At 40.3% G+C, this 26297-nt stretch overlaps 1 protein-coding gene across 2 annotated transcripts in view; it reads left to right on the forward strand.

Moving 5' to 3' along the window:
• Positions 1-26297, forward strand: part of CPNE5 (copine 5) — a gene marked incomplete at its 5' end in the record, with an annotated part of 154332 nt that overhangs the window by 38832 nt on the left and 89203 nt on the right. For both annotated transcript variants that reach the window (XM_081324931.1, XM_081324932.1), the window contains 4 exons: positions 24-70; positions 15014-15117; positions 20991-21030; positions 23102-23178. In XM_081324931.1, coding sequence (XP_081181057.1) covers positions 24-70; positions 15014-15117; positions 20991-21030; positions 23102-23178 — 268 coding nt within the window. The remainder of the gene's footprint in view (positions 1-23; positions 71-15013; positions 15118-20990; positions 21031-23101; positions 23179-26297) is intronic.

Here is a 26297-nt window from a genome sequence, read left to right on the forward strand (position 1 = left end):
GTGATTTTTCCCCCTCTTTACAGTGTGTGTGCTGTATACTCAGGGCATAGAGACCAAACAGTGGAGAGAGGTATGTAACTTGTGTGTTAATGGAAAATTTTGTGTCTCAGAATAGTAGTGACTCTCCAGCAGATCGTATCTCCTGGATTTCATTCTGCTTTCCTGCCTCTTACAATTCTTGCAAATCCCATTCTTGCCTTGTGCCTCAATCTTTGTGTGTGTGTGTGTGTGTGTGTGTGTGTGTGCACGCGCACTTCTTTATCATCTGAAAACCAGACTAGGTTAAAGGCATTTGATGAAAATTCTGTTGGTTAAAAATGGATGAGATGCCTTGTTTACCTGTTGATCAGAGTGGTCACTTGTGGCACCACTGAAGGGTGTGAAAACTTCACTCAGAAAGCTTCACGCACACTCAGTATATGTCCATTGGATTACTTATGCTAGCGGAGCACAATATGGCAGTGTTTCTCAACCTTGGCCACTTGAAGACGTCTGGACTTCAACTCCCAGAATTCCCCAGCCAGCCCTGGGGAAGTCCTGACATCTTCAAGTGGCCAAGGTTGAGCTACACTGCAGTACGGCATTGGCGTAGCTGGCATAAAGCTGCAATAGGCTGATGGAAACATTCCAATTCATCCAATTGATGTGAAAGAGAATATGTGTAGAATTGGAAGTGTGTTGAAGAAGGACAGAAATTAAGGCCAAAGTGGGACATGAGAAAAGTAACTCTGGCCGTTGAAACCCAGCATATAGCAGCCACATGGCAAGATGAATTAAGGGGCTGAATTTTAGACATAAAAGAGAGGTGGGGGGAAAGCCAACCTCCATCAACTTTTGTGGGTTGTTATTTATTCTGCAAGGGACACAGTGGCTCAGTGGGTTAGAATGCTGAGCTTGTCGATCAGATGATTGGCAGTTTGGCGGGTCGAATCCCAAGTGCCGCGTAGCAGAGTGAGCACCTGTTACTCGTCCCAGCTTCTGCCAACCTAGCAGTTCGAAAGCACGTAAAAATGCAAGTAGAAAAATAGGGACCACTATGGTGGGAAGGTAATAGCGTTCCGTGCGCCTTTGGTGTCTAGTCATGCCAGCCACATGACCACGGAGACGTCCTCGGACAAGCGCTGGCTCTTCGGCTTTGAAACGGAGATGAGCACCGGCCCCTAGAGTTGGAAACGACTAGCACGCATGTGAGGGGGAACCTTTACCTTTACCTATTTATTCTGCAGACTCTCCTTTACTTTCTGCTAGGTCATGTCTGAGATTGAAATGCCAAAGGGGAGAAAAAGTAACCTGGAATGAGAAACAGAAGGGATAGAAGCCACAGATGGGTGGGCAGGTTTCCACTCCTGTCGTCTCCCTGAAACGCAAACTTGTTGCTTTTAAAAATAAAACCTCCTACTCTTCTCTTCCTACTTTTACATATTTTCACACACAACTGCTGCTGTGTGGGTGCTGGGGGGAATCCTAGGCCTTATTTCTTTGGCTCCATGATGTAACATTATGAGTGGGAAAGACATGGATGATAAAGGTACTTGCTCCCCCCCCACTTGTCCTTAAATGCAAATTGCACTGAAGGGTCCAAATAATTATCCTTTATGTTTACAAGCCTCCTTATTTTCTTCACAGGTTTTTCTGCCCCCTTCCCCCCTACACCCCCAAAATCATGGAGAAGAAACCTGTAGATATTTTAGTTTTGGATCTGTAAATTGTTCTTGGCACTTATCAAAGCGATCGTCGCAAGAGACGGCACTTACACATGATTGTGTAGTGTTGAGTAATTTAGCAGTTTGCAGAACCCTGAGGACTGTGGAACTTGTGGATGACAATTTTCCTGATGAGAGGATACCCATGGATATCTGTTCCCTGAGGTCTTTCCTCTCCCCCAGCTCATGAATAGCTGAGCTACCCAAGTGACTTGGTGCCCTTGCAGGAGGCTTCAGGGCAGCTTAGCAAGAAGTTTAGGAAGGGATATGCCTGCCATATTGCATTGGGGAATGAGCCTAACTAATTTTCTACTGCTTTTCCTTTTATCTAGGGACTTAGCTTGCTTTAGTGAATCATTATTGTGTTGCACTTTGTTATGAAATTGATATCCTGAAGTGGCTAAACTTCAAGCTCTGTGAGCAAGATGGGGTAAAAAGTAATAGAATAAATAAATAAAATATTGCTTCTCCATTTAAGGTACAGGGAGGGAAGTGACATCTCTCCACATTGAATGCCTGTTCTGCACTTAAAAGCTGGCTTCGCATAGACTCATTTGATTAGTAAATTAACCTATTTTTAGATTCATACAATACGCTTTTCCTGATGAGTATGTTTTATTTAACACAGGTTTATGAATCGTGCATTCCTGGAAGCATGCAGTTCTATGTAATGGCTGTTATAAGAAATGAATTTCCTACTCCATTTTACAAAGGAATGGGAGAGGCCTCAATAATTTTGCTGATTGCCAATGTAGTTACTTTTTGTAGAATAGCAAGAAGGGAATATGTTGATGTTGCCACAATATGAAAAAGAGCAGATGGTGCTCTCCCACCCCACCATCCCAGTCCAATCATGTTGAAGCCTATCTCTCTTTCGCTCAGTTACGTGGCTGTTGCACTCCCGTGAGTGCTTTCTATAAAGACTTTCAGTAAGGAGAGAACCTCTCTGTTCTATGAAATAAACTATTTGGAAACAGCACCACTGAGGTTTTGTTATTTGTTTCTCAGGAGCAATTCCATTATTTCTGCAGAAGAAAAGGGCCCCAAGATTTTTCTATAAGCACTTAAGGCTGGCTTAGCAACTACATCACATTTGGCAAAGCAACCGATCTGGTCAGGCTTTGTAATGTTGCTTTCTAAAGATTTTGGATCCCAGAATTCTCAGCCAGTAAAGGCAATGCATCTGGAGTCCCTCATTTTGGGAAAAAGCTTGCTTCTTAGAATGTGGACTCATCTCTACTCTGTCATTTACCCATTTCAAAAGAATTTGCCATTCTTTAAGGAGTACTTTTAAGGGCAAGGTTCACACTTTTGTTACTTTTGCATCAGGACAATAAGCATTATAGGGGCTATGTGACCCATTTTTAAAAAGAGCCTTGGTGGAGCAGTGGGCTAATGCCTCCTTAAGTAACACCAGCTGCCTGCAATTAGTGCAGGTTCGCATCCCACCAGGCTCAAGGTTGACTCAGCCTTCCATCCTTCCGAGGTAGGTAAAATGAGGACCCAGATTGTTGGGGGCAATAAGCTGACTTTGTAATAATGCCGCTTGGACTGCCAGACTGGGGATTATATTACCATGCCGCGGCTCTAAATTGGATTAGAGAATGGATAATTTTGAAAAATAGGAGATTACTGACTTTAGAGGGTCACGATTTACAATTTGGCTGGCACGCTTTTTTATGGACGGAGAAACAAGGATTATCCTCACACTTTCAAAAACATCGGATTAGGCAAGCATTATTTAACATTTGGAACAAAATTAGAATTCACAATTATACTAAAGTACCAGTCTGGCTATCCACTCTCGAAGCGATTGTTTACCCAAATCTATTCAATTTGGGTAACATAATTTCATATAAGGATATTATGAATGAGGAGGGGGAATTGAAGTCTAGAAATGAATTAGATTCACAAGGTATAAAACTGGATTGGTGGGCCTACTTACAGATTCAATCAAGATTCGGGAAGGATAAAAAGGAATGGGGGATAAACACCCAGGAAACGGCCTTGGATAAAATATTATTGGGCCCAGATAATAAACAGATAAAGAAATTATACAATCTGCTTCTGGGATACAAGCTGTTCGAAGAACAAGTGAAGGACCCTATGTTGACTTGGGCTAAAAATCTGGGACATGGCATTGATCTTGATACATAGCAAACGCTCTGGGACAGAAATAAAAGAATAACACTGGCTTCATCTTACAAAGAAAACCTATTCAAAATGTTCTATCGATGGCATCTTCCTCCAGCACGTTTAGCTAAGATGTATAAGACAGTATCTCCCAAATGTTGGAAGTGCTCCGAAGAACTAGGTACATACTTTCATACGTGGTGGTCCTGTAGTAAATCACAAAGATTTTGGAAAATGATTTGGACATGGCTGAAAGAAATATTACGACAAGAAGTTGAGTTTAGTCCAGAATTTTTCTTATTGGGCATAACAAAAGAGAAATACCCTAAAGACGAGTTGTATCTGATGATTCACATTATTACAGTAGCAAGAATGTCATTTGCTCAAAACTGGAAAAGGAATGAAATCCCAGTAGAAAATGAGGTAATTAGGAAAATTTGGGAATGCGCAGAAATGGATAAATTAACTCTGGAATTTAAAAATAAAGATCAATCAGATTACTACAGAATTTGGAATAAATTCTATCTTTGGCGGGAACAAAAGGAAGGTCTCTATTAGGTCTTACAGATTGGCTCACTGTTCTAAGTATTGTATTATACTTAACTGATTTGTATCTTAAGTGTATTTAAGTGTATTTTAGGTGTATATATATATATATATATATATATGAATATTGTAGACAAGAAGGTTTGTCAGTCCGTTTGTACCGTGTCCAATGTTTTTAAATAATAAATTTAATAAAATTTTAAAAAAAAATAATGCCGCTTGGGGGTGTGTGTGAAAGCCCTAATAAGCAGGCATATACATAGAATGAAGGCTACTGCTAAGCTTGTAAGCCGCCCTGAGTCTTCGGAGAAGGGCGGAATATAAATGGGATTAAAATAAAAAAAATAAAAATTTTTATCTTGGGATTCTCTCATTTTACCAAGCTAAACTTCAAAAGTGGAACAGATAAATCACTGTTGGATGTGCCTTATTGTGATTGTTTTAGATCAGTTGCTATGGCTTTTCCAGACTTGAAGTAATCTAGATATTTTTGACGATAGCTGTCACCATCCTTAGTCATTATTGGCTAGGGGTGATTGGAGCTAGTATAACACGTACGAAGTGCATATGGTTAGCGAAGGCTTCTTTAGCGAATTTGGAGCGAACAGTTGTAATCAAAGAATGAGCATGTGTGTCTTTCCTTATCATTATCAAATTCCCAATTCCCCAAAGAATCTTTCTGGCTGTGTTAGTCATCCAGCATTTTCCCCCAACTGACAATTGTCTCTCAAAATTGGTGTCACAATCTGTGTAATTATTGGACCATATCACCGGATACCGTTTCTACTAAGAGTTAAAGTAGTAACGGAGAGCAAAAGTACAAGGTGCTTAACCAAGAGGTCCCTGGTTCAGATCTCACTGCACGTGTGAATTTGGGTGAGTTCAGCAAGGCCTCCCCCATCCTCCTATTCATTGTAATAGAAATATACCATAGATAACAAAGATACAAAATCTCTGTAGCTGAAATCAGGGCATCTCTTCAACACTGCTGATTGAGCAGTTGAGCTGATGAGCTCTGAGCTGAAGATCACTTTGCTGCATTTCCTCTGGAATATTAAAGTGGGCGATTTCCCAGTGGAAACTGCCTTCTGGGATCTATTCTCTTTCCTAGAGCCAAGGTGCTGTCTTTGTCCAGATCAGGGGTAGGCAACCTCGGCTCTTTTATGACTCGTGGACTTCAACTCCCAGAATTCCTGAGCCAGCATAGAGAGCCGAGGTTGCCTACCCCTGGACTAGTCCAATGTATCTTGAGAACAATAAACTGAAGAACTGATGCTCTATGGGGACTCCCCCCCCCCTAGAACTATGGTTTCGGAAAGGCCTAGGGAGAATGTCATAAAGCCAGGAAAAAGTAGCATAATTCATCATGCAGATGGGCGAAGTTGATAAATGACGTCTTGAATTTGAGGAGGGAGGGAAATTTTGCTTTGTCTTTCTAAAAAATTAAGTTAAGCCTATGTTAAGGCTTACACTGCCATTTCCTACAATTTCACACTTTAAATGACAAGAAACCATACAGCTTAATTTGGTTATTTGAATGGGAAAGATTGTAATAAGTACAGAAATGTGGTTCAAGGAGAGCATGTAACTATTGAGAATAGTACAGAATAGAGTAGAGTAGAGTAGAGTAGAGTAGAGTAGAGTAGAGTAGAGTAGAGTAGAATATTTTTTATTGTCCAAATATGATTGGACACACAAGGAGTTTGTCTGCAGTGCATAAGCTCACAGTGTACATATAAACAGCAAGTAATAGGTTATAGATTATAAATCATAGTTACAATAATTAATCATAAGCATAGCTGGCTCAGGAATTCTGGGAGTTGAAGTCCATGAGTCATAAAAGAGCCGAGGTTGCCTACCCCTGGTCCAGATGCTCTGTGTTTGTTCTTTCATTGCTGTGTTTTGGACAACCAGAATCAAGTGCTGTATTTTTCCCCATATTAGTCATAGATAAAAATTCAGTCTGCACTGCCCTGTATCTGAATATGTTTTGGATTCCCTGAGATATATGTTATTTGGTTCTGCACTCATAAAATCGTGACTTGAAACGTATTTTCATAGATACATTCCTTTGCCTTTCCTCTTTTCCCCTCTTGCCCCTTCCCCCTTTGCTCTTTTCCTTTTCCTTTCACCCTGTTGATACATCCCTTTCCAGTCCTGAAACTTCTCCTGGATTGTCCCACTGGAAAACTGTAAGAGTAGGGTCCCCTATTCAAATATAAAATTGCATGTGAGAGAGACGGAGAGGGATTAACTTTTTCCTCCAACATATCCATTTTTTTCATATGGTGGATGAGATGAAATTAGGAATGAAACGTTCAAGCTTGCGACTTGTTCTCTGAAATGACATGATCCAGGGGGAAAAAAAATCTCTTGATTCTCCAACATGTACATGGGAAACATTAGCTGAAAGACAGACATCTTTCAGGCAGATCAGCTTCTCTTGTTATTTCTCTTACAACCAAATTTATTCCCTTTGATTCATATAGAATACTGCGAAGCTGAATTGCCGTCGTCTTCCTAAGTTGAGAATTCAGTCCATTTAATGCTTCTGTTGAAATACAAAGTTCCATTGGTATAGAATTAGCTTTAATTATTAAATGCAGCCTTCCCCCACACAACACTGAACAATTCATCTGCTGCTCGTCTGGATGTTTTATGGCTCTTTGCATTTCTCTGCTGTGGACATAGATTACTAAAATGAAATGATTATTAATATTATAACTCATCACAGACATAGTTCCCTAAAGTATTGGTTCATATTTGAAAATAACATTTGAGGCTTATTTTGTCCTTATTTTTCCCCCTCCCAACTCCCATATAGCTAATCTGTGTATATTGCTATTCTTTGTCAGTCCCCAGCAACTCACTTCCCAACAGAGGATTTAAAAAGCCTGGAAAATTTTTTGAAAAGGCAGTAACTACCATGGCAAGACATGGAGAATGAACTAGGAAACTGAGCTTGTTCAATACCTGAACAAATGCCCCTGGCTTAATTACAGCCCCCAGTTATAAGCAGACATTCAGAACAATTTGCTTGTCACTGCAGTAGTTCAGAAGTGCTCCTACTATAGGTCAGTGTTTCTCAGCCTTATCAACTTTATGATGTGTGGATTTCAGCTCACAGAATTGCCCTACAAAATGGGCTAAGTTTGAGAAACACTGTTCCGAATCATAGAAAGAAGCCAATTGAAGTTTAAGGTGACTGGGGATGCCTGAGATATTATACCAGTTTGATATCTGGAATATCTGGGAGGAAGGAAATCTCTCATTGGCCTTTGTTTCCAAACTAAAGGTATGATTTGGACTAGATGAAACAAAGGTTAGAGAGAACCTCTTTCCATATTTCCCTGGACATTTGAGATCTCCTTTTGGAAGCTGCTAAGTAAACAGGAGAGTCATACTGAGCTACACAGGTTGGGTATTGTGTGTTAGTGTGTGAAATAGACAGAGAAGAGAGATAGTGGTGGTGATGGTGGTATGAATGTCTATGAGACTGGAGTTATGAAGATAATATTTTTAGTACAAGAATGGGGGAATGCCTCAAATCAAAGGCAATACTTGGGATTGGGGGCATGTGGTATAGAAGGAATAAAAAACGACCTTAGATATTAGGCATGATTGTTGGTAGTGAGTTTTGCTCTGAGCCTAACCAGATGGCTAAACATAAATATCCCCATTGTTAGAAGAGTGAAGGTATTTGTACTTGTTTTTCATATTTTGTTTAATCTCTTTTAATTTTTGTATTTTGTCTTTCAACATGTACTGCCCTGTTCACCGCCCTGAGTCCTTTGGGAGAAGGGCGGTATACAAATAAAATAAATAAATAAATAAATAAATAAATAAATAAATAAATAAATATAAAGTTAGAGAGGGGGAAGAGTCCTTCCCTCATATGGACTGAACTCAGCTGATCATTTGTTACCTCTTAATAAGAGTTGAACTAAATGTGATATTCAATGTGTCTCTGTTGAAGGTAGATATTTTTAAATTGCAAATAGCAGTTGGTGGGTAGGAGGGACTGTCATAGCAATTGTGATGGGGGAAACTTAAGCCTTTCCTTCCCTGGAAAGCTTCTGTAAAATACGTTGGTTGAGGGAGAGAGGGGGAGAATTGTGTTTAAGGGATCATGTTTTATCACTTACTTCCTAAAAGTTTCATTTAAAGCTTGGTTCTTCAATGTGAGTAGGGTAACAATTTGTCAAAGTCTTCCTAGATCTGATTAGCCTTGCAGTTCCCACAATTCTTGAATTCCATTGTCATAATAATGATAATAATAATAATAACAACAACAACAACAACAATAATAATAACAATAATAAAGTTGGAAGGGACCTTGGAGGTCATCTAGTCCAACCCCCTGCTCAAGCAGGAAACCCTATACCATTTCAGACAAATGGCTGTCCAGTCTCTTCTTAAAAACTTCCAGTGTTGGAGCATTCACAGCTTCTGGAGGCAGGTTGTTCCACTGGTTAATTGTTCTAACTGTCAGGAAGTTTCTCCTTAGTTCTAGGTTGCTTCTCTCCTTGATTAGTTTCCATCCGTTGCTTCTTGTCCTGCAGCAGAGACTTTTGGTTCTAATCATCTGGAGGTTTCATGTTGGGCAAGGCTGGCTTATACATTATAATATGAGTAAGCTAGATACGTGGCAGCTTGTAGATCTGAAAAAGTTCACTCTGAGGGCAATTCCAAGGTTCTGTCAGTGGCATTTATAGAAGTCACAGATAATCTCAATTCATCTCTACTCACCTTAATAGAATAGGATGCTTGGTGGAAACTGAATGCCAAACTGACAGGTTTAACCTTTTTTGAAGAAGAAGTAAGAAGCTTCAAATATTAACCCTCCAAGTGGAATCAATTTACTTTACTTTTCTCTGCAGATAGCAGCACTTGGCCGACCTAGTCTCTGCTCAGGAACTAAAGAGGGTCACGCCTATTTAGGACTCAGAAAGGAGACCACCTGAGAACCATAAGCAAAATTGATCTGTAGGCAAAATTGGGGAGGTACCCTTCTCCTGCAAACCCCAACTCTGTGAAAAAAGCATTGGCAATAGAAAACCATTGTTGCTAAGAAAAATACGTGGTTAGACCTGTGAAGACATCAGGAATCAAACTTGACTCAAGGGTGTTTTTATTTTCACTGCAGTCACAGAAATTGTAACTGGGTAGTGAATCATGTTGCAGTTCAAGCTTAGATCCAATCATCTATCCCAAGTAGGATGCCCTCTAGCATCGAGCTTAAAACTGCAGAAATTAGCCTCAAACCAACACACGGTGCCTCTGCCTTCCCAAAAAGAACAGATGCTCAGTCCATAGCAACATGATCCTTTGGGGGATTTGCTAAAATCATCCCATATTATTATTATTTTAAGCTCTGTGTTTTCCTGCTAACAGATGCATACTGAAAGTGACTCAGTTACTGCAATGAAGTTCAGCATCTCTGTATGGCAAGCACACCAACTGTATGGAAATTAGTTTTAATTATATATTGTGTTTAGCTACTTCTTTAGTCAACAAAGTGTAAATATTTTGAATAAATCAATGTGGATTCTTTGCTAAACAAAATGGTGAAGGGGAACGCGAGAAAGGCAGAGAGCTCTGATGTTGCTCCTGGGATCTATTGGAGCCACGTGTCATATATGTCCACATGTCCACAGTCATATAGGTATCAGTTTTGAACTTTTTTATTACAGCATATTTAACACCCTCTCTTTTTACCTTTCTTTTCTTTTTCCCTTTCACATTTACTACATCTTTATTTGAAAGTACTTATTATATATGTAAAATCTTTTAATAAAAACTGCATTAGAAAATATAAAAAATACATTAAAAATCAAAGCTCATAACAATCACATTAAATTTATACTTTTTAAAACATGAAGGCTTAAATTGCCTGAATTACACAAGAACTTTAAAGAAGAAGAAGAAGCCTAGTAAATATACCTAGCTGGGAAAATTGTTCCAAAACTTGGAACAAAGGCCCTGTCCCTATTATTTAGCTGTCTCATATTGGAATATCAACCTCTCTTTCAACCTTATTAGGGTTAGGGTTAAATTTGTAATAATGTAAGAAAGTTGTTTTTGACCCACCTTTCCCAATAAAATGCTTATTCAGGTATTCCCGAGCTAACATAACCCTAATTCAAGAAGTTACAGTCTTTAAAAATCTGGTAGGCTGCTGTTTTGGCAGCGTTTCTCAAACATGGCAACTTTAAAATGGCTGGCTGGGGAATTCCAGAAGTTGAAATCACATCTTAAAAGTTAAAAGTTTGACAAACACCGGCTTAAGGAATATCATTCTAAAGCAACTTTCTTGCACTACCCAACTCCTAACTTGTAGCTCTTGATTCTCTAGGACAAGTTGAGGCTAGTGGGCACATTTGGCATTTTTGAAAACTGGGATTTTCAACACATTTTGAGTTTTTGGAAGCCCTGCAGGGCAAGGTTTGCCCAATTCCAAAATGGCACCAGAATTCTACCTGCCATTCCTTCTAGTTCGCCATCTTACAAACTTGTATCTCTGCTTTCCCTTCATCCTTTTTGTGGGCAGGTGGATACAGATTTGAACAGCAGCCATGTCTAATATTTATTTTCTAAAAAAAAAAGCAACAGAACAAATTTGGGGCCTATATGCGCTCTTGAAGGTGAAGTTAAACAGAAGTCTTAATATAAACTACAAAAATATTAACGAATGTTTTTTTTTAAATGCACAAATCAGGGGAAGGGGAATCAGAAAAGTTCTTGGTGATCATGTTGGCATCATGTTATAGTTTCAGCTCTGATAAGCCTTGTCTTGTAAACTGTGTCTGGGCATAGTTGGAAAGTTCATTCTAAAACATGCAGGCGTTGTTGTTGTTTTTTGAAGGAAACTGACAGGATGACATTTTCTACAGCACATGATAAATAACCCAGACCACATGTGTAAATAGCATGCCTGGTATATCTTCTTAACACAAATTTATAACTTGCTCTTATTCCCATTTATTTTACTTCCTCTCCTTTGCTCTTCAAATGGTCATAAAAGATAAGTGCGGCTGTACTCCTATTATTGGGGCATCTGCCAGCATAAATTATACAAGTAAGCTAAAGAGGATTCTAGCCTGTGCTGGAATATGATGGACTAAGGACCAAAATGCTTTGCCAGCAGTTAATTTTGCACTATTTATCTGCCTCTTATTTCACAGTATTGCATATCATGTGGGTAGGGCAAAGTTCTTGGAAACACTGTTTGCACTCTAGCTGCAAGTTATCTTAAATGGCAACCCCCAATTCTGGCATTATCAGAACTACTGGCATCCAGAGGGGGCATAAATTCTTTATTCAATTTATTTTTTTGCTATATTTTATATCCTACCTTTCCTTAAAGAACTCAGTATAACAAGACCTACTTCCAGTTTCCCCCCACTACATCAAAACTGAAAGACTGGGCTAAAAGATATCAACCCAACATCACTCAGTAACCACAGCTAAAGGTGACTTGAACCCAAGTCTTCTCATTCTTCACCAACATCATTTATAAAAGTACTGCATCTAAGCAGTGCTAGCCATATCAGGTTTTATCTTGTGTTCTTTAACAGTGAACATTCTGTGGGATCCAATTTGGATCACTGGGACCAGAGGTTTACTCTTCTGAGCTTTCAGATTTGTGCTGGAGCCCAACCTCAGGGAACTTCTGTCACACCAGAATGTGTCCCTCTCACATATAAGAGCCTTGTTGGAGCAGTGGGCTAATGCCTCCTTAAGTAACACCAGCTGCCTGCAATTAGTGCAGGTTCGCATCCCACCAGGCTCAAGGTTGACTCAGCCTTCCATCCTTCCGAGGTAGGTAAAATGAGGACCCAGATTGTTGGGGGCAATTAAGCTGACTTTGTAATAATGCCGCTTGGGTGTGTGTGTGAAAGCCCCAATAAGCAGGCATATACATAGAATGAAGGCTACTGCTAAGCTTGTAAGCCACCCTGAGTCTTCGGAGAAGGGCGGGATATAAATGGAATTAAAATAAAATAAAATAAAATAAAATTCCTGTGAGGGAGAAATTCCCTGAGAATGGGCTCCCGCACAAGTCCGAAAAGTCAGAAGACTAAAGCTCGGGTCTTGATCATCCAAATTGGATCCTGCAACATTATCCTGGGACATGTATATTTGCCTTCATCCGTGAGTGAATATTCTCTTCCTTTCTGTATAACCATTTGCGTCATCCTTAAAAATATTCAGGTGACTGTAGCCTGATGGACACATTGAGCTTAATAGCAGAATTAGAGGCTGTCCTTGACTGTTTCACTCACATAGTTATAGCTTAAGTTCTGCTCTGAATGTTTTTGAATGATTACTATCTGCTCTTTGCTCAGTTTTCTAGAGTACATTCTCTTTATTTCATCAACAATACTTTCTTTTATTGCTTTTTAGATAACACCAATTTAAAGCTGGTGTCCCCATTTTCTTGCTCCCATTTGTGGACTTTTTCCCTTTGGGAGGCTGGCTTGAGGATGCAAAATCCTGAGACTCCTCTGTGTGACAAATACTCATCAAAAGCCTAATCAAACTTTTTCTTTTTTCCTCTTTGCTTCTGGCATCACATTTCATCACAGAAAGCAAGAGGATAGCTGGCAATTCAGCATGAAGTATGTAAAGACAAACAAAAATCCTGTTTCAGTATTTTTACTTAACTTTTCTTTGCCTTTTAAAGACACCTAGAATTCCCCTTTTATGGGAATGCAATTTCAGATCCCCTCATCTTAGCTAGCTGGATATGCTCTATTCTCTCTTGGCCTTGAAAATCTCTGCTGCCATTTGATATACATACTTGAAATTCCACCAGTGGCGTAGCGTGGGTTGTCAGCACCCGGGGCAATTTGCGCCCCCTAACCCGGTGACGTCATGGCACCGCCGAAAAGACGTGCCCCGCAGCGGCGTAGACTTTCCAAGAAGAGTCGCGCGCATGCGGGATGCTTCCGGGTCCCTCTCGAGGGCGGCTGGGCGGGGCTCCAACCTGCAAGAGCCGCTGCATTCAAGCTCGCACGTGAGCCCCGCTAAATAAAGCCACGCATGCGCACGAAGCTAGGCCAGCCGGCCGGCGGGTCCGTCTTCGCTCGGCCAAGCCTGCCGGGGCGCTTGCGGGGCACTTGCGGTTGGCCTGAGCCTGGGCGGAGAGTTGGGCGCTTCTATTTATTTTATTCAGTTTATGTGGCCGCCCATCTCACCTGCCGGACTCGTTTCGCTTTGCAAGAAAGAGCAGCTCGAGAGCGGAGCCAAGCCGACTCTGTGCAGCCCTTGGGGCTCCCTGAGCAGCTCAGTGTGAGCGCGCCCCCCCAGATGTTGCGCCCGGTGCGGCCGGCCCCCCCCTGCACCCCCCACGCTACGCCACTGAATTCCACTACGTCCAGAGCGTGTTAGGTGGAGGTTCTGGAAATTCATCCCTTTGTTGTGTGAACCCCTGAGGAATGATGGTTCTAATTAATATCTGACTAATTGAAGCACTTGGAGGACTTAGTCATATAGCCTTCAGATATTCTCACTAGGCTAGCTTTGTCTCAAGGCGACTACCAGTTGTTGTGATGCAAGGAGGAAATTAGCAGTTCTTGATGCAACAAGCTTCTGTCTTCGCAAGTGATTTTTTTCCTCCTCCCCTTTGGTGATTTCACCGTTATATTTTGCCCTATCCCCCCCAGCTGTGCCTATGTCACTGTGTGCTGCTTTCTGTGTGCGTCACTTGCTGTAGTGTCTCTAGCTTGCACCTAAATGTGGAGCATTTCTTCCAAAAGTGCCTGCTGGCTTGGCAGAGTTCTAGCTTTCTGGAAACAAATCAAACAACTTTGGCTGCCAAGCTGAGACATTCTGACATGCTGGAGGTGGCACAGATTTTGATAATTGAAATATTATAAAAACAGTAATTTGGCTGAACCTCAGTCAATTAAATACTGTTTCTTGTTTTGCTTTCTTGTGTTGCATTCTTTTCTGAGCTGATTGATGCATATTCTACCTGTTTCTGCATTCATATTTATTATCTGCAGTGCTGCATAACTAGAAACAGCAGTGCGAGTACACATCCAGCTTTAATAACTAAATCTTGACCATCACATGTAAAGTGCAAAAGAGCCATGCCGTTAAAGGAAAAGATTTTTGATAAGGAGAAAGGGAAAGTTAACGAATCTTCCATGTTCCCTCTTTCTTCTCTTCTGTTGATGTTGTTTTATTCTACTGCCAAGACTAAAATCTTTATCCTGAAGCAAGACTAGGCAAACTGTGGCACTCAGCCCAATTTCTGAACTGTCTGTAAGTTATCAGATCTCTGAAAGAAGCCTCTCCCCAGCCAGTGTGGCTATTTCTCAGCATGCTAGAAGTTGAAGTCAGCACATCTGAAAATTACTCACTCTGGGGACTAAGAGATGAAAGAATTATTTCCTGCTCTTAAGCCTAGAAGGAGGCAATTGATGAAGCGTGTAAGAAGCATAAAACAAAGATATTTAATGTTACCTCTTATTTAAATGTATCCAGCCTGGCCTGCATCCCAGGATCAGTTTGGAGTGTGATAAAATACTGTTGTTTGTTTGTTTGATTTTTCAAATCTTCTTGCTAGTTGTTATAATGCTACTAGACTTGTCACGCTCATTTTGTTCCCTTTCCCTTTTCAGTTTGGCAGGACTGAAGTCATTGACAACACCTTGAACCCCGACTTTGTGCGGAAGTTCATCCTTGATTACTTTTTCGAAGAGAAGCAGAATTTGCGCTTTGATCTGTGAGTGACATATTTCTTGATTTTCTAGAGACTGAGCATGTGAAGGGAATATTAATTTGGCTGTATCCCGTAATTGATGAGATTCTGTGAAGAATACAGTATGCAAGTGCTTTGCCTTATCAGGGGGTGCTCTGAAAACAACAACAACAACATGTGCAATGAGATCCAAGGGGGGGCGCTCTCTTTATTCTGAGCTCCAAGGGCAGCAATAATTCTAAGCACATTAAAGGCAAAGTTTTCACTTTTCAGCGGGTTCCAAATTTTGTGAATATAATACATTGCATTCAACATTTTTATCTTCATTTTTCCCCCAGTGTCATACTAATACCATTAGCATAGGGTTATGTTTCAACATCTGAATGATGTAAGGGAAGCAGGTCAGAAGAAAATTAAGACACCTATATTTGGGCCTATTTTATGCTGACATTAAACTTATATAATGTCAGTGTAAAATAGACCCAAATGTAGGTGACCTAACCCTTGCTAGATATCCTTTGGGCCCTGTACTAGACATAGGAAATATTCTGCTGTTTTATTAACAAATCATTGCGTACGAATTTAACAATTAATAAAATATTAGCCCATTGATTTCTTAAGACAGAATATTCCAACTCATTACTCTAAATTATCTACAAATTACCCCACATCTATCTTAATAAATCCTTTCACTTATAAATAAATTAACTATAGGTTTAGCAACTTTGAAAACATTTCCAATAATATCAGTAGTTTAGGAATTCAGAAATAACTATTTCTTGAGACCCAATACACCTCCAAAAGATACTTTAATCAAATAAGCAAAGATCAAACAGTCTTAGATAATCCAAAATGGGGTGTATTTTTTCCAAATATTGAGTGTTTTTGAAGAAATTATTAACAGTAACCTGGTTCAAATATTGTTACCTTTTTTTGTTCATGATTTCCACAATAATTATTTACCAGCAATCTTCAGGTTAGATTTTCCCATAATGTCAATTTCTCATGAGAGTTGAATCAGATTTTAATTTCCTTCCCAATATATAAATCTTGAAACTTTTAATGTGAGAAAACCAATTAAAACAGAAATCAAAATGTTGCCAAAATATAGGTAGGCAAGGTAGTAGCTTTCTAATTGTTCCCAAAATAATTTTTGAGATAAATCAGTTGAATTCCAAAAGCAGTATAGGTCATAATATATGCCCAATGGTATAATTGAAAATTGACAAATTAAAATTCCCGTATTCAGATAAAAGTAATTCTAATATAGTAAATCTATGAGTCTGACAACGCAATGAAAGTTTTCCAGTATTCTATCAATCTAGCTAAAACACTTTACAAATATTAACATAGAATTCTCTCTAATAATATACCGTACATCAACTTTGGACTTACTTTTATATTGATATTTATTCTTCCCTATAGATGCCTGGAGATTTTACACTATTTGTTTATATCATTATTAATCTGATTTAAGCAACTGGGGACTATTAAGCTAATTCAACAAAGGAATCGAGGAATCATTATTCTAAGATATGTAAATGAATTCATACAAAATATGAAGCTATATTTTTTTTAAATATTCATTGAAACTTTAGAACCAGTAAACAGTATATTGTTGTTGTTAGTAATTAACGGAGCAACTTGAAAATGTTTACTAAAGTATTGTACTATAAATGGAATCCATAAATATTGGTTAAGAATATTGGTAGTTATCAGCAAAGGATACAGTATCATCAGCATGTAATAATATTTTATAATTGTCATCCCTTCAGGGTTGGCAAGGTGAGGAAACAGGGGCAGCAGGGATTTCCGGAATGCTCTTTATTGTTAGGATGCTGAGCTTGTCGATCAGAAGGTCAGCAGTTTGGCGGGTCGAATCCCGAGTGCCACGTAGCAGAGTGAGCGCCTGTTACTTGTCCCAGCTTCTGCCAACCTAGCAGTTCGAAAGCACGTAAAAAATGCAAGTAGAAAAATAGGGACCACTACGGTGGGAAGGTAACAGCGTTCTGTGCGCCTTTGGCGTCTAGTCATGCTGGCCACATGACCACGGAGACGTCCTCGGACAAGCGCTGGCTCTTCGGCTTTGAAACGGAGATGAGCACCGGCCCCTAGAGTTGGAAACGACTAGCACGCATGTGCGGGGGAACCTTTACCTTTACCTATAACAAAATATTGAAAACCTGTCAAAAGATATATTTTTTTAACCACACTTTATACCAATCAAAATCAAGACAGGGTTCTTTTGAGTTTCTTTCTCACACTTTTCCTCTTTCTTGGTTCTAAGTGATTTTTTTTCCTCCTCACTTAAGAGTTTTTTTACTCCTTCCAAATGCAGATCCCATTTCCACTAATCTGGTACCTGAAATATTCTTAGATATTTATGTAGAGGCCAATAGTTCCAACGTCACATTAAATAAAAGTAAAAGTAAACAAAAGTATTAAAATAAACATTCTTGATGAATTCCTCACAGTGTTCTAATAGGTAAAGGAATAATTCCAGTTGTGATAACCCTTATTACGGGCTAGAGAGCCACACTTTACTCCAATTTTTAAAATTTGAAGGGAAAACCAAATATAGGTAGCCCTTGATTTACTAGTACAATCAAGCCCAAAATTTCTGTTGTTAAGCAAGACAGTTGTTCAGTGAGTTTTGCCCCATTTTACGACCTTTCTTGGCACACTTGTTAAGTGAACCACCGAAGTGGTTAAATCTGTAACACGGTTAAGTGAATCTGGCTTCCCCACGGACTTTGCTTGTCAAAAGGTTGCAAAAGGTTATCACAGGACCCCAGGACACTGCAACCATCATAAATATGAACATCTACCAATTATTGTCTTTTTAAATTTTTTTTAAATTCCATTTATATTTAGTATTTTAGTATTTTAGTATTTTATTAAATACTAAGGACTCAGGGCGGTGAACAGGGCATATATAAATAGAAAATACAAAAATTAAAAGAGAATTAAACAATTGCCCAGATAAAAACAGTAACAGTATAAAAACCCATTAAAAACCCTAACGTCCCCCATCAGGCCAGGCCAGCTTGTTCAAATAAATGGGTCTTCAGACCGCGCCGGAAGGAACGAAGGTCCGGTGCCCTTCTCCGAAGACTCAGGGCGGCTTACAAGCTTAGCAGTAGCCTTCATTCTATGTATATGCCTGCTTATTAGGGCTTTCACACAAACCCCAAGTGGCATTATTACAAAGTCAGCTTATTGCCCCCAACAATCTGGGTCCTCATTTTGCCTACCTCAGAAGGATGGAAGGCTGAGTCAACCTTGAGCCTGGTGGGATGCGAACCTGCACTAATTGCAGGCAGCTGGTGTTACTTAAGGAGGCATTAGCCCACTGCTCCACCAAGGCTGTCTATTGCTTGGCATCATTTAAAGAAAGCAGATTGTTCCAGATGAGGTCTCAAAGGTTGTATACTTTATAGCCTATAGGCCAAAGATTTGTCAATATTGTAGCATCCACTCTTAACAAAGGAGTTAATCTATTCATTAGTATTGAACTTAGCTTCAAAAGTATAGCTATAAATAGAAGAGGAAAAAACTGTATGAAAAAAGGATTTTTGTATTCAGGCATTCAACAACATAGAAGGGGGAGGAAACAATGAATACCTTGCAGCTAAGTTCTCAAATTTGGACTGTTACAAATGATGCCTTCCCATTTTGTGCAAAAATGCCTTGGCATTGTTTAAGTCTTAGTAAATATATGTGAACTATTGCTAAAAGAGATTCACTTTATAATTTTGTGGCAAACCATTCTCCTTGTATCCTTGGAATGAGCATCCTCCAAATAGCTATCCTTTATTTTATCATCCAGTAATATTTTATTTCAGTATCTATTAGTGAATGATGACTGTTAATCATTCAATGGAACCCTCAATGGAAGTGCATCTACATGGAGGGAAGTGTGTAGTGGGGTGCCCCAGGTCTCTGTTCTGGGCCCAGTGCTCTTCAACATCTTCATCAATGATTTGGCTTAAGGGATAGATGGGGAACTCATCAAATTTGCAGACAGCATCAAACTGGCAGGAATAGCCAACATTCCAGAAGACAGGCTTAAGATACAGAAGGATCTTGACAGACTTGAACATTGGGCGCTATCTAACAAAATGAAATTCAGTGGTGAAAAAAAGTAAGGTTCTACATTTAGGCAGAAAAACCAAATGCACAGGAATTGGGTATGTCTAGTTCAGGGGTGTCAAACTGCCAGCCCACAGGCCGGATGCATCACGTGGAAGCCACACCCACCCCATTGCCGGCAATGGCAAAACTGTCCCGATACATTGCGCGATGTCACGTGACATCATGAGTTTGACATGTCTGCTCTAGTTTAATGAAGGGAAGGATGAGGGGGGACATGATAGCAGTGTTCCAATATCTCAGGGGCTGCCACAAAGAAGAGGGAATCAAGCTAATCTCCAGAGCACCTGAAGGCAGGACAAGAAGCAACGGATGGAAACTAGTCAAGGAGAGAAACAACCTAGAACTAAGGAGAAACCTCCTGACACTTAGAACAATTAACCAGTAGAACAACCTGCCTCCAGAAGCGGTGAATGCTCCAACACTGGAAGTTTTTAAGAAGAGACTGGACAGCGATTTGTCTGAAATGGTATAGGATTTCCTGCCTGAGCAGGGGTTTGGACTAAATCGCCTCCAAGGCCCCTTCCATCATCATCATCATATCATATCATATCATATATCATGTCATATCATATCATAGAAACATTTAACCACATTCATCATTATTTGCAGCAATGTTTCTATGAAGTACATTTCTCAATATCCTCTTTTCTACCATAGTGACCATAAGAGCTCTGAGTCTTCAGGGAAATTCCCAGTTCATATAGAACAATGCAATATAAACAAAAAAAGATTCATCCCAGAACACATTCAATGCTCCGCTTCTGGAAGTTTCCCAAACTCAAGGTCCTCCAGGGGATATTTGGAAGTCTATAGCCATACTCTTTTTGTTAAATGAGTCACATTTAATAGTATTTATAATAAATAGCATTTGATAATTAAAAAGATAATGGAATTATGTGAAAAGTATAGAGTGTCTAGGTAATTTGTTGTTAATATAGAATGATAGCTCAGAATTTCTCAACACCAGTCAGGAGATAGGAGTAGAGGCCTCAGAAAACAGCCTGTCCTCCATTTTTTACCCCGCTCTTTCATCAATCCCCAAGAACATCAGGACCACTTCACAGGTTCACCAGGGAGTCCATACTTAAAGAAACCTGTAGGATAAAGGATTTAGGAGTTGGAACATTTACATCCCAAGAGCCTATCCAGAAATATATGGAGTCCTGGAGGACATATAAGGAGTCCTCCTAACCAACATGCTCAGATTGAAGAAGCTACTTGGATAAATGAAACGTTTCAAACCAACAAGAAAAGAAGTCCAGTTGCCATGACTCAACTTCTAGACTACTCTACCTGGATGACTGAGAATCTTCATCAACATCAATACAGGGATATTAATAGTTCTTACAGCATTAAATCTTTGTCATATTTTATCAGCTGTACTCTTATTTCCATTTGCTGGATTTGCCATTTTTTTCTAATCTACTTCTTCCAGATGCATTCAAATTCAGCTGGCATAATCTAACAATATTATCTTTTGGATATGACTATGGGAGATGAAGTCTACAAATGACTGGAGAACACTGTTTTAAGTAACAGACAGGGAAAAGGATTCTGCTGTAACAGCAGAAACCTAATCTCAGAAACCCATGCCGAAGAAGTGAAAATCTTGCTCTCCAACCTGTTTCCTTCTTCATAGATATTGTACAATGTCCCTGTTGTGTAGGTTTTGCAAAAGAAAAATACCAAGATTCTACATGATTGTAATGCAGTGTGTGATCTCTGCTTCTTCTTCCCTGCAGTTATGATGTGGATTCCAAGAGTCCTGACCTATCCAAACATGTAAGCTAAGTATACATTTTCTTCTTCATTTGCATGGTGTTCTTGAGATACTTACTCTTTGATCCATTTTTTTTGCCTATAATTCAGTACATCATATTCATGTAATTCAATAAGCTTCAATTGTAAAAAAAAACTCTTTGATTGATCACTCATATGATATATGCTCTACAGGCTTTTGGTTGCTTCCACTTAGCTGTATCTTTCATTGAGAGTATCACAAATAAGCCTGGATCACTATCTGTGTTTTGTTTAGAGTAGTGTGCAAATCAAGATTTCTAATTTATTCTTCTCTTACAAACTAGGGTCTAAAGCTATGTTTTTCTCTTAGCTTCTGGTTCTGTTTTTCCAGAAATAAATAAACTGGTTCACGTAAACTTGGTTCACATTTAACTCTAAATAAACCATGGATTGAGTCATTCAGGTTTCATAAGCCACTCCCATTAAGTGTAATTATGAATTGGGTAGGAGCATGATAGTTATTAAGTTAAACTTCTTTACAGATTTAGTTTACCATGTGAAGCTTCCTGATATTGGGTTAACTTATTTAACTATAATGCATAATAACACCAGTTATGATTTAATGCAGTTGGCTAGGAATACGGGCAGAGAGATTTGTTACCAGACTTGGCTAAACTAAAGATACTAAGCTAGATTGCTATGGAGTTACAATTGTTTCAAATCCAGGCAGCATCACATACTGTATACTTGCAGATGCTCCAAAATTATTTAGTACACTTTTATGTGAGATTATATAAAATGGCTGAAATATTGCAAAATTGACAAATCACGAAAAGGTTTTGCCAATCTCACCTAGAGATCTCCCTCAGGAATCCTAAAATCTTGGTCATCTTTCATTAAAAAGGGGGAGAAAAATTCAAATTTCAATCTTCTTGCTTCAAAATCTATAAGAACTTATGTAAGAACAACAAACAAAAGGATTGTTTTTAAAAAATATTTTAATAGACTCATTTCAAAATATTGCATTTAACTGTGGGGTACCACAAATGCCATATACATGTACTGCAGGAATTTTGATGCTTATGGGGGAATGAATCTGGGTCTTTCAGAATGCAGTCTATGCACTATAATCCTTTGAATAAAGGTTTCTCTAAGTTGTGAAATATTGCTAAAACTGCATTTTATTTTTGTCCATTCTACACATACTTTGGTTCATTCTGTTGCTTTATCCTGAATTACTATAATGTTTTACATTTCAAATAAGTAAAAAAAAAACTCCAAAAAAGTGTATAGTGAATCCCAGTTTTTATTTTTTGCTAACTACTTAAAACATGTATAAGTAATTTTAATAGGTACTCATTGCAAAGTGTAGGCTTATGGGGTGACAGCGTAAATTATAATAAATTGGCATGATTTGAGGAAAGAGATATTAATCAAGTTATGCTGGAGAAAAAAAATACCAGCCTATTTTTTAAAATCTTCTGTTTTACTAACATTACTAGCAGATTTGAGAATATGACAGTCAAAATGATCTCAACTATGCTGCATTCTGGATCTACAGAACAGAATCAAGGATGCCAGAGGCTGAAGCACCTATTACACCTGGACAGACATGGACTAGGCCAAGAGGTGTCAAACTCGCAACGTCACGTGACGTGTCGCAACGTATCATGGGGTTTTTTTGCCATTGCCGGCAATGGGTTGGCACGGTTTCTCTATGATGCATCTGGCCCGCGAGCTGGCAGTTTGACACGCCTGGACTTGACACTGAGCCTGATATATAAAATGTTCTTGTTCCATGCGATTATCCTCATGCTACTATCTTTCCACCAGCCTGATTTTTTTTAAAATTCAGCAATGTTTTTAACTCAATACATATAAAAGGACGTACTGTGGCCAGATTCATAAATTTCGAGCTACTTAGTCCCAGACTTCTGTTGTGAGAACTGTAGAAAGGAGCTACATGAGTTGACTGAAGGACTGTTCTTCTCCATAAGTTAACCAGAACAGAAGTTAAGTTTTTAATAATGTTTTGCCTTCAGTCTCTAGGAACTTTAGTTGGCCCTGCTAGGAGGAAAACTTTCATAACATTCATGTCAATTTCTTTCATCAGGATTTCCTTGGTCAAACATTCTGCACTCTGGGGGAGATTGTTGGATCACCAGGAAGTCGCTTGGAGAAGCCTTTGATGTGAGTGTCTAGTAGTCAATGTCAACTGTGATGCCTTTAGTGGGCCTTCCAGCTTTTCTTATTCTGCAGTGGGTTCATTCCATCACACCAAGTGATGTGTAAGGCATATACTGAGGTTTTTAGATAAATTCTATCAAAAAGGTAGGCTAAAGATTAATTTAACTTTGGGTAAAACCAGCAACCAGATATTAGCTTCTTTCCCATTCATTATTATGTCTATGTCAGCTTTCCCCAACCTGATGCTCTCCCTAGATGTGCATGAAACTACATAAATACTGGGTCTCTGATGCACAAAGGAAAGCCAAATAAAAAGACCACATGTTATAAATTCTTCTCAAGTTTGTGAAAGTCAGCATGTAATATTTTGTTCTAAACCTAAACGCACTGAAAATAAAGTCACCAAAACAATTTAGTCATTTTAACATGTTCAAAAATAGTAAATACAAAAGTCTATTTGTATCTTTGGTGAATTTGGGTTCACTTATATGAACCTCAGAGTAGGTCTATATCTTGAATCTTTTCTCCTATTTCTCATATATGTAATTTGCACACTTTATAACTTTTTATATTCCCTCTCAGATGCATTAATATTCATCTCAAGGACATCTGCCTTTTACTGAATTTACCATCTGCATTAGCTTGTTTTAGAACTAGCTCTGTTAGCTACGTTTTCTTCATTTTGTAGAGAAATATGATTGTTTTTTTTTAAATTCAGTATAGCACTCCAGTTTTGAAAAAAAAATATTTTTAGTGCTGATTCTATAGGTCAAATGGATTTGCAGCTAATTCCAGCTTCATTTTTTGGCACATTTTAAACTCTATACCGTCTCCTTCTGCAGCTAGAATGCTAAAAGGAAGCTGGGGCTTATGATCTCTCAAAGAAAAGGAAGAGAGGCATGAACACGATGGCTATGTGATTTACAACAAATTGCTCTTTGCAGTGGCATCTAAATATGTTGAACAGTGGTTTATAGAAAACATGGTTTCTTAAGATAAAGGTAGTCCTTGACTTAGGACTGGAACCAGATTTTCCATTGCTAAGCAAAGGTGGTTGTTCAGTGAGTTGCACCAATTATACAATCTTTTTTTTTTGCCACTGTCGATAAGCAATTGTTAAGTGAATCATAACGGTCATTAAAATGACTCTGGCTTCCCCTGTTGACTTTGCTTCATGGAATCTGGCTGGGAAGTTCTAAAGTGGGGATTACACAGACTGCTGCAACCATCATAAATACTTGCCGGTTGCCGAGCACTTGAATTTTGAATCATGGGGATGTGCAGTGCTCATAAGTGTAAGTCACTTTTTTCGGTGCCATTGTAATTTTGAAACATTGCTATCTGAATGGGTGTCAGTTGAGACCTACTTGTAGTAGATTATTTTTAAATGTGAGGCAGAAGTAAGATGGAGCCATTGTCTGTGAGAAAACAATGTAAAGAAAGGTAAGGGGGAGGGATAGGGGGGTAGGGAGGGAATCTTTAACCGGCACTCAGTCTGGACCTGTTAGGGGTCCTGACGGGACGGGGTTGGGGGAGGTGGCTGTTGGTTCTGGGAATGTGGGGGTGGGGCTTCAAATCCCCACGGCGATAGGGAATGGCAGCAGGTGCTTGCGCGGAGGGCCATATCAACACCCGGGATCGCGCCCCCGCTATCTTCGAGCGGTGGCGCGCTCCGACCCTCCGGTTAGCACCCTCTTACCCGGGGATGAGGGTGATCAGGTCCCTGAGCTCAGGTTGGTCTATTTTAACGCTAGATCCGTAGTTAACAAAGCTCCCCTCATCCATGATCTGATCGAGGAGGAATGTGCGGATCTAGCGTGCATCACGGAAACTTGTTTGGGTTCGGAGGGAGGGGTGCCTCTCACCGAGTTATGCCCTCCAGGTTTCCGGGTGCTGCACCAGCCACGGGCTCAGGGCAGGGGTGGCGGGGTGGCAGTGGTTATTCGGGAGACTTTGTGTCCCCGGGAGGCCACCATTGTCCAGATGGCCGGGAGTGAATCCCTCCTCTTGAGATGTGGTCCTCGGGCTCAGTTGGGCTTGTTGCTTACATACCTGGTGCCCGGCTGTGTGGCAACAGCCCTGCCTGAGCTGCTCGACACTCTCTCAGGGTTGGCGGTGGAATTCCCCAGGCTTATAGTCCTGGGTGACTTCAACCTGCCGTCACTGGGAGGGTCGTCGGAGTTAGCTCGGGAGTTCATGGCCTCCATGACGGCCATGGGCCTGACCCAAGTTATTGAGGGCCCGACTCATGTGGGGGATCATACTCTCGACCTGGTGTTCCTATCTGGACAATGGTTGGATGATCTGGGAGGGGGTTCTCCGTCCATCACCCCTCTGTCATGGTCAGACCACTACCTCCTGAGGCTGGTTTTCCGTTATGCCAACCCCCGCCGCTGGGCGGCGGAACCGACCAGGTGGTTCCGCCCCAGGTGCCTAATGGACCCGAATCGGTTCCAGAGGGCGCTTGGGCCTATACCTATCACCCTTACCCACAGCCCAGTCGATGCTCTGGTGGAGGCCTGGGAAATGGCTGCTGCCAGGGCACTTGACTGCGTTGTACCCATGCGACCTCTGACCCGGCGCAGATCCCGTTGGGCCCCATGGTTCTCTGTGGAGCTCCGGGAGATGAAGCGTCGGAGACGAGGTCTAGAGAGCGGTTGGAGGTCCAGCCGATCCGAATCCGACCGATTGCAGCTAAGAACCTTTATAAGGTCTTATCTTGCGGCGATAAGGACAGCGAAGTCTAACTACTTTGCCGCCCTTATCGCGTCCGCAGATAATCGCCCGGCCGCCCTGTTTAGGGTGACTCGCTCCCTCCTTAACCAGGAGGTGAGGGAGGATCCCTTGCGGGGACGAGCCGAGGAGTTTAGTCATCATCTGGCGGACAAAATCGCTCAGATCCGGACCGGTCTGGACTCTGACTGGGCAGAGTCTGATGTGGAGGAATCGGGCGGTCTTGAGCACATTATCTGGACTGAGTTCGACCCTGTTTCCCCTGATGATGTGGACAGGATCATGGGGAGACTGAGCACCACCACCTGTTTGTTGGATCCGTGCCCCTCCTGGCTAGCTTATGCGGCTCGGGAGGGAACACGAGGCTGGTTCCATGCAGTAATAACTGC

Source organism: Vipera berus (genome assembly GCF_964194415.1).
Source record: "Vipera berus genome assembly, chromosome: 3".
Lineage (NCBI taxonomy): Eukaryota > Metazoa > Chordata > Lepidosauria > Squamata > Viperidae > Vipera > Vipera berus.